The 15,469-nt window shown below is 42.0% G+C and overlaps 1 protein-coding gene across 1 annotated transcript in view; it reads right to left on the reverse strand.

Annotated features, from left to right (window-relative positions):
- The window catches only part of LOC139760282 (probable cytochrome P450 301a1, mitochondrial), a 48,887-nt gene that overhangs the window by 5,943 nt on the left and 27,475 nt on the right, over positions 1-15,469 (reverse strand). Inside the window, exons 8-9 of the mRNA XM_071683246.1 lie at positions 3,290-3,459; positions 1,094-1,172 (exon numbers count right to left, since the gene is read on the reverse strand). Of these exons, the coding sequence (XP_071539347.1) occupies positions 1,094-1,172; positions 3,290-3,459 (249 nt within the window). The remainder of the gene's footprint in view (positions 1-1,093; positions 1,173-3,289; positions 3,460-15,469) is intronic.

Genomic DNA, 15,469 nt, shown 5'->3' on the forward strand with positions numbered 1-15,469 from the left:
CTTCTGCTTGGGGGTTAGTTGATGATTATAGTTATGAAGTGGTTTGGGTGGGAGGGGTTTTGCCTAGCTGCCTGTGGTTCTTCATGGCACTCTACTTTAGCGTGGTTATAAGCTTTGTCATATTTGCTTACGAGAAGGTGAAAGACAAGGTAGGGGAGGCACAGTTTAGGATGGAGTAGATGAAAAGAACGAAGAGAATGTTGCGAGATTTTTTTTTTCTTTCTTTTTTCGACCCCATCTCGTGCCAGTTAGGTTTGAGTGCCTTGTGTGTTGACGTTTACATGAGAAAAACAGACAAGAAGCCTGATTGGCCCACGACTGCTCTGGTAAAAAGAAAAAAAAAAGGGGGGGGGGGAAATCTAACTTAAGAAAATGTAGTTCCACTCAGCAGCTTTTTTTTAGATTTATCAGCAACTCTCTGCTGCACATTAGCCTTCTACTGTCCCCGTTACTCTTTCATTTATACTGTTTATTTTTCCCACGTCCGCACTATATCTTTTAGTTTTGAGTCTTATTCCATCTGTCCTGGTAACCGTATTTTCTTGTATTTCGAAAAGATGATCGTGATTTACTTTACAGGGCTTTGTTCAGAAATTTGAACACTTGGATTAAGTTGCCGCCAAATCTACGTTTTTTTTTTTCTCTCTCTCTCTTTTAAGGGAGAAGAGATCCAATTGGTTTAGGTTCTCTTTGCACGCTAGATATCTAAGGGATAGGATCAGTTTTGTCGCCCGTCTTTGTACTTGCTCTAACTATTACAATAACAATTACCCTCAGAACACTCGCCTTTGAATTCTGTCTGTCAGTTGTGCCAGTGAAGTGGTAAAGCAGTCTTCTCTGTTCACATCTACAGAAGTAGGCCACTGAAACCACACTCTGTCCTCAACAGGTAAGACAACACAGGTGTATAACCTATGAGACAGAGTTTATAGGTATGGGTTATATAAAGGGTGCAATGGGGTAATAGCAAAGGTAATGGTAAACGAAAAATCTTATGTAATGATTGGTTGAATTTTGGTACGGACTATTGAATGGTGCTGTAATAGTCACGTGAATGCTGTACGTGTCATACATGGTCGTTTAATGAACTTACCCCCTTCGGGACCATGTATCCAGAAAGAACAACATCCCGGTTCAAAAGACGGACGGATCCTGCCATGACTGGGAAAATCCTGAAAAAAAAGGGAAAGATACAGTCTGTGCTCCATATTTTCTGTTACCCTTTTTATTGCATTATATGAAACTTGCTTCTAAACTTAGGTTTGCAAGTTAGTAAAAACTCTCTCTCTCTCTCTCTCTCTCTCTCTCTCTCTCTCTCTCTCTCTCTCTCTCTCTCTCTCTCTCTCTCGATGGTTTCTGACCGTGACACATTCATGGGGCCACCCAGGGTCAGCGCACAAGATCGAATTCTGGTTGCAGCGGCTGGTCGCACAGTCAACCCAGCTGTTCATCTACCCCTAGGGCATGGTAGATGAAATGATCAGGCTAGGGGGTGATTATATGTATCTATTTAATTTATTATACTTAGTCGCCGTCCCCCGCGTCAGCGAGGTAGCGCAAGGAAACAGACGAAAGAATGGCCCAACCCACCCACATACACACGCATATACATAAACGCCCACACACGCACATGTACGTACCTATACATTTCAACGTATACATATATATAAATACACAGACATATACATATATACACGTGTACACATCCACACATGCTGCCTTCATCCATTCTCGTCGCCACCCTGCCACACATGAAACGGCAACACCCTTCCCCGGCTCGCGTGCGAGGTAGCGCTAGGAAAAGACAACAAAGTCCACATTCGATTACACTCAATCTCAAGCTGTCATGTGTAATGCACCGAAACCACAGCTCCCTTTCCACATCCAGGCCCCACAAAACTTTCCATCGTTTACCTCAGGCGCTTCACATGCCCTGGTTCAATCCATTAACAGCACGTCGACCCCAGTATACCACATCGTTCCAATTCACTCTATTTCTTGCACGCCTTTCACCCTCTTGTATGTTCAGGCCCCGATCGCTCAAAATCTTTTTCACTCCATCCTTCCACCTCCAATTTGGTCTCCCACCTCTCCTCGTTCCCTCCACCTCTGACACATATATCCTCTTTGTCAATCTTTCCTCATTCATTCTCTCCATGTGACCAAACCATTTCAATACACCATTCTCTGCTCTCTCAACCACAGTCTTTTTATTACTACACATCCCTCTTATCCTTTCTTTACTTACTCGATCAAACCACCTCACACCACAAATTGTCCTCGAACATTTAGTTTCCAACATATCGACCTTCCTCCACACAACCCTATCTATAGCCGACGCCTCGCAACCATATAACATTGTTGGAACCACTATTCCTTCAAACATACCCATTTTTGCTCTCCGAGATAACATTCTCGCCTTCCACACATTCTTCAACGCTCCCAGAACCTTCGCCCCCTCCCCCACCCTATGACTCACTTCCGTTTCCATGGTTCCATTCGCTGCTAAATCCACTCCCAGATATCTAGAACACTTCACTTCAGTTTTTCTCCATTCAAACTTACCTCCCAATTAACTTGTCCTTCAACCCTACAGAATTTAAAAACCTTGCTCTTATTCCCATTTACTCTCAACTTTCTTTTTTCACACACTTTACCAAACTCAGTCACCAACTTCTGCAATTTCCCACCCGAATCAACCACCAGTGCTGTACCATCAGCGAACAACAACTGGCTCACTTCCCAGGCCCTCTCATCCACAACAGACTGCATACTTGCCCCTCTCTCCAAAGCTCTTGCATTCACCTCCCTAACAACCCCATTCATAAACAAATTAAACAGCCATCACGCACCCCTGTCGCAAACCGACATTCATTGAGAACCAATCACTTTCCTTTCTTCCTACTCGTGCACATACCTTACATCCTTTATATATATATATATATATATATATATATATATATATATATATATATATATATATATATATATATATATTCATTTATTTATCTATTCATCATACTCGATCGCCGTTTCCCGTGTAAGCGAGGTAGCGCCAGGAAACAGACGAAGAACGGTCCATCCACTCACATACACATATAAATACATAAGTGCCCATATACGCACATATACATATCAACGTATATACATACACATACTCAGACATATACGTATATGCACATGTACATAGTCATACTTGCTTGCCTTCATCCATTCTCGGAACCACAGAGAGGTAATGTAGTTTCACCATTTGAACTACCTGACGCAAGGAGAACAACACTTTATTTACCTGAGAGACTCTTTGATAATTGTCTTGAGATAGGAGAGCTGAGCCAGGTGTTTAGGAGTCAGAGGACCCTGATGATCTCCGAGAACATTGTCCAACTCCTCCTGCAGCCGTGCCTGCACCTCAGGGTGACGTGCAAGCAAATACAGGGTGAACCCTATCGTGTGCGAGGTCTGACGTGAGACACAAGTCAAATGAGCATCTTAAATTGTATGTAACAGGATGACATGCACATCTAATGACTGAAAGTAGAAAGCGTGAGACGTAAATATAATAAAAACTTAGAATGTACAGAGACAGGGTAAGATGCACTGTAATTCGAAGTGAAAGTCATATGAGATGTAGAATACTATAAAGAAATCTATTTCATCATCGGGTAAGATGGCCACAAAATCAAGGAAGATATCCCTCTTCCCTTCCAACATCGTGAGTGACACTCAATTACGCCAATACGACAAAATATACAACACATCTTGGGTGGCTTCAACGAATCACAACCCCCTTCCCTCCTCCCCCCTCCAATTCCGTATTGTTCTAGTGACGACTGGTGTCAACAAAGTGTTTGATAATGTTCTCAACGCATCATACTCCACTGTGGAGTTCTCCAAGGAGCAGTTCTTTCTCCAACCTTCTTAAATCTCTTCCAACTTGACCCACCATCAAGTCTTGCAGGCCACACAGGGAAAGCCTCCTCATGTGAAGACTATCTCACAATCACATCACAATACCCTGACACCACTCACGCAACGATGAACATACAACATTACATCACACGATTAAACACTGGCTCACTCAAAAAAGAATGTCTGCCTCCCTATAGAAATCCACCATCATCCTTTTAGCACCATACATAAATCCAACCCGGACTCTCACATAACACTAAATGCTCAACCACTTCCAGTGCATAGAATTCTCCCTATACTAAGTGTCACGTACAACACACATACCTTTACGTCCCACCATAATCAACATTACGGCAATAAACAAACTAAATGCCCCTAAGACACTTGCTGTCTTCAATTTTGGACAAGGAACAGAATCCCTTAGCATCCTCTACATCTGCTCTACCCTCAACTATACCTCACTTACTTGGGACGCCACCACGTCAAAAGCAAACATAAAACTGCATCCTATACATAACAAAACTTCAGTTCAATCACTGGCTGCTAGCAATCACAAACAGTCAACACCTCCACAACAAAACTAAATTACGTCCAATAACAACTAACTTCAATGCTCGGCATCCACTTTTTTGCGACAACCAACTAAGCTACACCATAACCAGTCAACAACCCCAAGTACAGCAAAAAAAAAAAAACTCATCACACTTTAGAAAATTTGACCAGTAGATATCCCCCCCCAATCCCTTCCCCTCCCCGTCCACCAACAAGCATGACACACAGACACAGTCATAACTTAACAAGTAATAAACAATTGCGCTCCCGATTCAGTCTTAAACTCTACCCCATCAGAAACTTCAGCCCCCATGAATGTAAAGTGACACTTTCTCGTTTTTTTAGTTCTTGTCACCAAAGGTCTTTAGAACAATACAACATGGTTCGAACTACGACGGGAAGAGTGAGCGATAGCGTTGTTAGTCCATGGAACTACAGTGACCTAGAGCAGATATACACTGGTAAACAAAAAGGAACAATCAGGGGAAGGTGGTGAGGAGGGTGAGTGAACCATAACGGTGAACTTCATTTACAGGGGAAATAAACTAGAGGGAGGACGACTTAGATGCTCCTGGAGACAGGGAGGCATGGAGATCCAAGTTCCTAGGATGTGTACAGAAGAACTTTCTGTATTAACATGTCAAAGGAGCGTACGTGATGTAGAAGAGACGCGCCATTACCGCTTGACCTTGTCTTGACAAGAATGTAAAGAAAAAACAAAAAAGTAGGAACCAGCGATTAGGGTACGGTGATCATGTCGTACTCGTCTTCGACTTTAGGGTGAAGTTGGACATATAAAAAAGTGGGGGAAGATAGAGGAAGCACAAGACCCGTGAGAGGAATTGTCAAATCAAGGAAGCTGTGCAGAGACGATCGGGTTCTTTGAGCGGGAACATTTTTACAACAGGAGCAAAAGGCCATTGATGCAGAGGGGTTCTGTAAAATCTACCACGAAGAACTCAGGACACTGGGTGTCATGGAACACTTAAAAGAGGAGGAGAAATGAGGTAAGGAATAGCATGATTCAACATGAAATGCCAAAAAGCCAAAGAGCTTAGGCATATAGGAGAGCAAGAAATTAGTACTGTGAAGTAAGGAGGAAGGAACAGAGAGAAAAAGCAAAGAGGCAATAGATGAAAAGCTTTCCAAGACGTCCATCAGGAGCAAACTCTCAATTAAAGAACATTGACATTTAATTCCCCTGGGCATGAAAGAACAAGGGTGAGACCCTTTAATGCGTCGAGCAACCGATTCAAATCCGCCCTTTTAAAGTTCGGGGTAATAATACTAGTTTTAGGGAAGTCGGGTTTAATACTTATGTTGAACCTGAATATGATATGGTCACAAGTGCCTATATGTTCTCCAGCAATGGTATTCGTCACTAAGAACTGGAATGTAAGAATTAAATCAGGTATAATAGCTTCCCTCATCGGCTCGGTGACGGTTTGGTAGAGAAAACAGTCTTGGTGGACGAAGTTCATAAGTCTAACAGACTCACTTTTCTACTGTAAAAGAGGAATGAGGAATGAAAACGATTGCATCACCTTAGACGAGGGAACCTGGACATACTCCAAAGTTGGTCTCATTAATGAATGACGAGATTCAGTCTAAGTGCAAGGTAATGAGGATGGGATTCAGCAAAAGAGAGAGGGAGCGCCCCAAGAGCGAGTACAACCAAAGTGGGAAATAAGCTACTAGAGCTGATGCGCAAACGAGATCTGTCACCAGAGGTTACACATCAGAAAAATGAACGCCTGTCAGCTGAAAAGATATTGAAATCCCATTCCGAAATAATGATAAAAAGAAGCGTTCGGTAAACTATTCAGTAACGTAGACCAAAGTTAGAGTAAGCATCTCAGGCCTGGCCACCGCATCAGTAAGAGAACAAAGTTAAGAGTGGCCGGGTGGCGACATGAATGGATGAAGGCAGCAAGTATGAATATGTACATGTGTATATATGTATATGTCTGTGTATGTATATGTATGTGTACGTTGAAATGTATAGGTAAGTATATTTGCGTGTATGGACGTGTATGTATATACATGTGTATGTGGGTGGGTTGGGCCATTGTTTCGTCGTTGTTTCCTTGCACCACCTCGCTAACGCGGGAGACAGCGACAAAGTATAATATATATATATATATATATATATATATATATATATATATATATATTTGTCGCTGTCTCCCGCGCTTGCGAGGTAGCGCAACGTAACAGACGAAAGAAGTGGCCCAACCCACACTCATACACATGTATATACATGCACGTCCACACGCGCAAATATACATACCTATACATCTCAATGTGCACATATATATACATACACAGACATATACATATATACACATGTACATAATTCATACTGTCTGCCTTATTTATTCCCATCGCCACCTCGCCACACATGGAATAACATCCCCCTCCCCCCTCATGTGTGCGAGGTAGCGCTATGAAAAGACAACAAAGGCCCCATTCGTTCACACTCAGTCCCCAGCTGCCACGTAATAATGCCCGAAACCACAGCTCCCTTTCCACATCCAGGCCCCACACAACTTTCCATGGTTTACCCCAGACGCTTCACATGCCCTGATTCAATCCATTGACAGCACGTCGACCCCGGTATACCACATCGATCCAATTCACTCTATTCCTTGCCCGCCTTTCGCCCTCCTGCATGTTCAGGCCCCGATCACTCAAAATCTTTTTCACTCCATCTTTCCACCTCCAATTTGGTCTCCCACTTCTCCTCGTTCCCTCCACCTCCGACACATATATCCTCTTGGTCAATCTTTCCTCACTCATTCTCTCCATGTGCCCAAACCATTTCAAAACACCCTCTTCTGCTCTCTCAACCACGCTCATTTGATTTCCACACATCTCTCTTACCCTTACATTACTTACTCGATTAAAGCACCTCACACCACATATTGTCCTCATACATCTCATTTCCAGCACATCCACCCACCTGCGCATAACTCTATCCATAGCCCACGCCTCGCAACCACACAACATTGTTGGAACCACTATTCCTTCAAAAATACCCATTTTTGCTTTCCGAGATAATGTTCTCGACTTCCACACATTCTTCAAGGCTCCCAGGATTTTCGCCCCCTCCTTCACCCTATGATTCACTTCCGCTTCCATGGTTCCATCCGCTGCCAGATCCACTCCCAGATATCTAAAACACTTTACTTCCTCCAGTTTTTCTCCATTCAAACTTACCTCCCAATTGACTTGACCCTCAACCCTACTGTACCTAATAACCTTGCTCTTATTCACATTTTCTCTAAACTTTCTTCTTTCACACACTTTACCAAACTCAGTCACCAGCTTCTGCAGTTTCTCACATGACTCAGCCACCAGCGCTGTATCATCAGCGAACAACAACTGACTCACTTCCCAAGCTCTCTCATACCCAACAGACTTCATACTTGCCCCTCTTTCCAAAACTCTTGCATTCACCTCCCTAACAACCCCATCCATAAACAAATTAAACAACCATGGAGACATCACACACCCTTGCCGCAAACCTACATTCACTGAGAACCGATCACTTTCCTCTCTTCCTACACGTGCACATGCCTTACATCCTCGATAAAAACTTTTCACTGCTTCTAACAACTTGCCTCCCACACCATATATTCTTAGTACCTTCCACAGAGCATCTCTATCAACTCTATCATATTCCTTCTCCAGATCCATAAATGCTACATACAAATCCATTTGCTTTTCTAAATATTTCTCACATACATTCTTCAAAGCAAACACCTGATCCACACATCCTCTACCACTTCTGAAACCACACTGCTCTTCCCCAATCTGATGCTCTGTACATGCCTTCACCCTCGCAATCAATACCCTCCCATATCATTAGTGAAAGAGAAGAGAGAGGCATATGGACGATTTTTGCAGAGAAAAAATGCAAATGAGTGGGAGATGTATAAAAGAAAGAGGCAGGAGGTCAAGAGAAAGGTGCAAGAGGTGAAAAAGAGGGCAAATGAGAGTTGGGGTGAAAGAGTATCATTAAATTTTAGGGAAAATAAAAAGATGTTCTGGAAGGAGGTAAATAAAGTGCGTAAGACAAGGGAGCAAATGGGAACTTCAGTGAAGGGGGCTAATGGGGAGGTGATAACAAGTAGTGGTGATGTGAGAAGGAGATGGAGTGAGTATTTTGAAGGTTTGTTGAATGTGTCTGATGATAGAGTGGCAGATATAGGGTGTTTTGGTCGAGGTGGTGTGCAAAGTGAGAGGGTTAGGGAAAATGATTTGGTAAACAGAGAAGAGGTAGTAAAAGCTTTGCGGAAGATGAAAGCCGGCAAGGCAGCGGGTTTGGATGGTGTTGCAGGGGAATTTATTAAAAAAGGGGGTGACTGTATTGTTGACTGGTTGGTAAGGTTATCTAATGTGTATATATATATATATATATATATATATATATATATATATATATATATATATATATATATTTTGCTTTGTCGCTGTCTCCCGCGTTTGCGAGGTAGCGCAAGGAAACAGACGAAAGAAATGGCCCAACACACCCCCATACACATGTATATACATACGTCCACACACGCAAATATACATACCTACACAGCTTTCCATGGTTTACCCCAGACGCTTCACATGCCCTGATTCAATCCACTGACAGCACGTCAACCCCGGTATACCACATCGATCCAATTCACTCTATTCCTTGCCCTCCTTTCACCCTCCTGCATGTTCAGGCCCCGATCACACAAAATCTTTTTCACTCCATCTTTCCACCTCCAATTTGGTCTCCCACTTCTCCTCGTTCCCTCCACCTCCGACACATATATCCTCTTGGTCAATCTTTCCTCACTCATTCTCTCCATGTGCCCAAACCATTTCAAAACACCCTCTTCTGCTCTCTCAACCACGCTCTTTTTATTTCCACACATCTCTCTTACCCTTACGTTACTTACTCGATCAAACCACCTCACACCACACATTGTCCTCAAACATCTCATTTCCAGCACATCCATCCTCCTGCGCACAACTCTATCCATAGCCCACGCCTCGCAACCATACAACATTGTTGGAACCACTATTCCTTCAAACATACCCATTTTTGCTTTCCGAGATAATGTTCTCGACTTCCACACATTCTTCAAGGCTCCCAGGATTTTCGCCCCCTCCCCCACCCTATGATCCACTTCCGCTTCCATGGTTCCATCCGCTGCCAGATCCACTCCCAGATATCTAAAACACTTTACTTCCTCCAGTTTTGCTCCATTCAAACTTACCTCCCAATTGACTTGACCCTCAACCCTACTGTACCTAATAACCTTGCTCTTATTCACATTTACTCTTAACTTTCTTCTTTCACACACTTTACCAAACTCAGTCACCAGCTTCTGCAGTTTCTCACATGAATCAGCCACCAGCGCTGTATCATCAGCGAACAACAACTGACTCACTTCCCAAGCTCTCTCATCCCAACAGACTTCATACTTGCCCCTCTTTCCAAAACTCTTGCATTTACCTCCCTAACAACCCCATCCATAAACAAATTAAACTACCATGGAGACATCACACACCCCTGCCGCAAACCTACATTCACTGAGAACCAATCACTTTCCTCTCTTCCTACACGTACACATGCCTTACATCCTCGATAAAAACTTTTCACTGCTTCTAACAACTTGCCTCCCACACCATAATAATACCTTAATACCTTCCACAGAGCATCTCTATCAACTCTATCATATGCCTTCTCCAGATCCATAAATGCTACATACAAATCCATTAGCTTTTCTAAGTATTTCTCACATACATTCTTCAAAGCAAACACCTGATCCACACATCCTCTACCACTTCTGAAACCACACTGCTCTTCCCCAATCTGATGCTCTGTACATGCCTTCACCCTCTCAATCAATACCCTCCATATAATTTACCAGGAATACTCAACAAACTTATACCTCTGTAATTTGAGCACTCACTCTTATCCCCTTTGCCTTTGTACAATGGCACTATGCACGCATTCCGCCAATCCTCAGGCACCTCACCATGAGTCATACATACATTAAATAACCTTACCAACCAGTCAATAATACAGTCACCCCCTTTTTTAATAAATTCCACTGCAATACCATCCAAACCTGCTGCCTTGCCGGCTTTCACCTTCCGCAAAGCTTTTACTACCTCTTCTCTGTTTACCAAATCATTTTCCCTAACCCTCTCACTTTGCACACCACCTCGACCAAAACACCCTATATCTGCCACTCTATCATCAAACACATTCAACAAACCTTCAAAATACTCACTCCATCTCCTTCTCACATCACCACTACTTGTTATCACCTCCCCATTTGCGCCCTTCACTGAAGTTCCCATTTGCTCCCTTGTCTTACGCACTTTATTTACCTCCTTCCAGAACATCTTTTTATTCTCCCTAAAATTTAATGATACTCTCCTCACCCCAACTCTCATTTGCCCTCTTTTTCACCTCTTGCACCTTTCTCTTGACCTCCTGTCTCTTTCTTTTATACATCTCCCACTCAATTGCATTTTTTCCCTGCAAAAATCGTTCAAATGCCTCTCTCTTCGCTTTCACTAATAATCTTACTTCTTCATCCCACCACTCACTACCCTTTCTAATCAACCCACCTCCCACTCTTCTCATGCCACAAGCATCTTTTGCGCAATCCATCACTGATTCCCTAAATACATCCCATTCCTCCCCCACTCCCCTTACTTCCATTGTTCTCACCTTTTTCCATTCTGTACTCAGTCTCTCCTGGTACTTCCTCACACAGGTCTCCTTCCCAAGCTCACTTACTCTCACCACCCTCTTCACCCCAACATTCACTCTTCTTTTCTGAAAACCCATACAAATCTTCACCTTAGCCTCCACAAGATAATGATCAGACATCCCTCCAGTTGCACCTCTCAGCACATTAACATCCAAAAGTCTCTCTTTCGCGCGCCTGTCAATTAACACGTAATCCAATAACGCTCTCTGGCCATCTCTCCTACTTACATAAGTATACTTATGTATATCTCGCTTTTTAAACCAGGTATTCCCAATCATCAGTCCTTTTTCAGCACATAAATCTACAAGCTCTTCACCATTTCCATTTACAACACTGAACACCCCATGTATACCAATTATTCCCTCAACTGCCACATTACTCACCTTTGCATTCAAATCACCCATCACTATAACCCGGTCTCGTGCATCAAAACCACAACACACTCATTTAACTGCTCCCAAAACACTTGCCTCTCATGATCTTTCTTCTCATGCCCAGGTGCATATGCACCAATAATCACCCATCTCTCTCCATCAACTTTCAGTTTTACCCATATTAATCGAGAATTTACTTTCTTACATTCTATCACATACTCCCACAACTCCTGTTTCAGGAGTACTGCTACTCCTTCCCTTGCTCTTGTCCTCTCACTAACCCCTGACTTTACTCCCAAGACATTCCCAAACCACTCTTCCCCTTTACCCTTGAGCTTCGTTTCACTCAGAGCCAAAACACCCAGGTTCCTTTCCTCAAACATACTACCTATCTCTCCTTTTTTCACATCTTGGTTACATCCACACACATTTAGACACCCCAGTCTGAGCCTTCGAGGAGGATGAGCACTCCCCGCGTGACTCCTTCTTCTGTTTCCCATTTTAGAAAGTTAAAAATACAAGGAGGGGAGGATTTCTGGCCCCCCGCTCCCGTCCCCTCTAGTCGCCCTCTACGACACGCGAGGAATGCGTGGGAAGTATTCTTTCACCCCTATCCCCAGGGATAATATATATATATATATATATATATATATATATATATATATATATATATATATATATATATATATATATATATGTATATATATATATATATATATATATATATATGTATGTATATATATATATATATATATATATATATATATATATATATATATACATATATATATATATATACATATATATATATATATATATATATATATATATGTATATGTATATATATATATATATATATATTATATATATATATATATTATATATATATATATACATATATATATATATATATATATATATATATATATATATATGTATATATATATATATATATATATATATATATATATATATATATATATATATATATATATATATATATATATATACATATGAAAAATGTAAGAAACAGTTTAGAAAACTGAAACTTCTAGCTTGAAATGAAATGAAAAAATGAATGTATATATATATATACCCAAAAGGCTCAGAAAACCATTTTGTCAGACTCGTATTCTCGTCTGATACAAAATCATATTCACACGTACTCTAAGCTCAATGAGCAAAATAAATGCTCTGCTGTGGAAAAGTGCAGTTCTGACGCAGTCAAAAAAAGAAAAAAATGGAAAAAAAAAGAAAAAAAGAAAACTCAAGTACTTATGTGTTCGTGAACAGAGATTTACCAATGCCCTGAGTGAATCACCTTCCACCATACAAATACCACACTGCGGTGGGTCTACTTACTGTATGAATGCTGCCGGATAGCAAGTCAAACATGTACGTGTAAACGTCCTTGTGGGTAAGGCCAGGTGTCAAAAGCAGTGTTTGCAGGAGAGAGAAATCGTCTTCACCTTCGTCAGGGTCCTTGGAGAGAAGTGCCTCCTCTGCTTTGCGGATATTGCGATCTGCAATTCTACCAAGGCATTCGTTAGTAGGCTATAGGGGTATTATCAAAAACCCTATGTTATATCATACGAATTATAGAAATATTTACACACACACACACACACACACACACAAACACACACACTCACAAAACACACAACACACAAAACACAAACAACACACGTTTGAAGAATGTGAGGAAGGCGAAAACGTTATCTCGAGAGCGAAAATGGATATGTTTGAAGGAATAGTGGTTCCAACAATGTTATATGGTTGCGAGACATGGCTCAAATAGAATTGTGCGGAGGAGGGTGGATGTGTTGGAAATGAAATGTTTGTGACAATATGTGGTGTGAGGTGGTTTGATCGAGTAAGTAATGAAAGGGTAAGAGAAATGCGTGGTAATAAAAAGAGTGTTGTTGAGAGAACAAAAGAGTGTATTGAAATGGTTTGGTCACATGGAGAGAATGAGTGAGGAAAGATTGACAAAGAGGATAAACGTGTCAGAGGTGGAGGAACGAGGAGAAGTGGGAGACCAAATTGGGGGTGGAAGGGTGGAGTGAAAAAGATTCTAGCGATCGGGGCCTAAACATACAGAAGAGTGAAAGGCGTGCAAGGAATAGAGTGAATTGGAACGATTTGGTATACCGGGGTCGACGTGGTGTCAATGGATTGAAGCAGGGCATGTGAAGCGTCTGGGGTAAACCATGGAAAGTTTTGTAAGGCCTGGATGTGGAAAGGGAGCTGTGGTTTCGGTGCATTATACATGACTGCTAGAGACTGAGTGTGAACGAATGTGGCCTTTGTTGTCTTTCCCCAGCGCTATTCGCGCGCGCCCCGGGGTAGGGGCGTGCCATTTCATGTGTGGCGGCGTGGCGACGGAAATGGATGAAGACAGCAAGTATGAATAGAACATGTCTTACATATGTAAATGCCTTTTGTATGTATATGTAATGTATACGTTGAAATGTATAGGTATGTATATGTGCGTGTATGGGCGTTTATGTATATACATGCATATGTGGGTGGGTTGGGCCATCTTTATTCTGTTTTCCTTGCGCTAAAACTCGCTAACGCGGGAGACAGCGGCTAAGTATGATAATATATATTATTCACTCCATCTTGTCCTCAACATCTCATTTCCAGCACATCCATCCTCTGCGCACAACTCTATCCATAGCCCACGCCTCGCAACCATACAACATTGTTGGAACCACTATTCCTTCAAACATACCCATTTTTGCTTTCCGAGATAATGTTCTCGACTTCCACACATTCTTCAAGGCTCCCAGGATTTTCGCCCCCTCCCCCACCCTATGATCCACTTCCGCTTCCATGGTTCCATCCGCTGCCAGATCCACTCCCAGATATCTAAAACACTTTACTTCCTCCAGTTTTGCTCCATTCAAACTTACCTCCCAATTGACTTGACCCTCAACCCTACTGTACCTAATAACCTTGCTCTTATTCACATTTACTCTTAACTTTCTTCTTTCACACACTTTACCAAACTCAGTCACCAGCTTCTGCAGTTTCTCACATGAATCAGCCACCAGCGCTGTATCATCAGCGAACAACAACTGACTCACTTCCCAAGCTCTCTCATCCCAAACAGACTTCATACTTGCCCCTCTTTCCAAAACTCTTGCATTTACCTCCCTAACAACCCCATCCATAAACAAATTAAACTACCATGGAGACATCACACACCCCTGCCGCAAACCTACATTCACTGAGAACCAATCACTTTCCTCTGTTCCTACACGTACACATGCCTTACATCCTCGATAAAAGCTTTTCACTGCTTCTAACAACTTGCCTCCCACACCATAATAATACCTTAATACCTTCCACAGAGCATCTCTATCAACTCTATCATATGCCTTCTCCAGATCCATAAATGCTACATACAAATCCATTAGCTTTTCTAAGTATTTCTCACATACATTCTTCAAAGCAAACACCTGATCCACACATCCTCTACCACTTCTGAAACCACACTGCTCTTCCCCAATCTGATGCTCTGTACATGCCTTCACCCTCTCAATCAATACCCTCCATTATAATTTACCAGGAATACTCAACAAACTTATACCTCTGTAATTTGAGCACTCACTCTTATCCCCTTTGCCTTTGTACAATGGCACTATGCACGCATTCCGCCAATCCTCAGGCATCTCACCATGAGTCATACATACATTAAATAACCTTACCAACCAGTCAATAATACAGTCACCCCCTTTTTTAATAAATTCCACTGCAATACCATCTAAACCTGCTGCCTTGCCGGCTTTCACCTTCCGCAAAGCTTTTACTACCTCTTCTCTGTTTACCAAATCATTTTCCCTAACCCTCTCA

The sequence above is a fragment of the Panulirus ornatus genome, chromosome 3 (assembly GCF_036320965.1).
Source record: "Panulirus ornatus isolate Po-2019 chromosome 3, ASM3632096v1, whole genome shotgun sequence".
Lineage (NCBI taxonomy): Eukaryota > Metazoa > Arthropoda > Malacostraca > Decapoda > Palinuridae > Panulirus > Panulirus ornatus.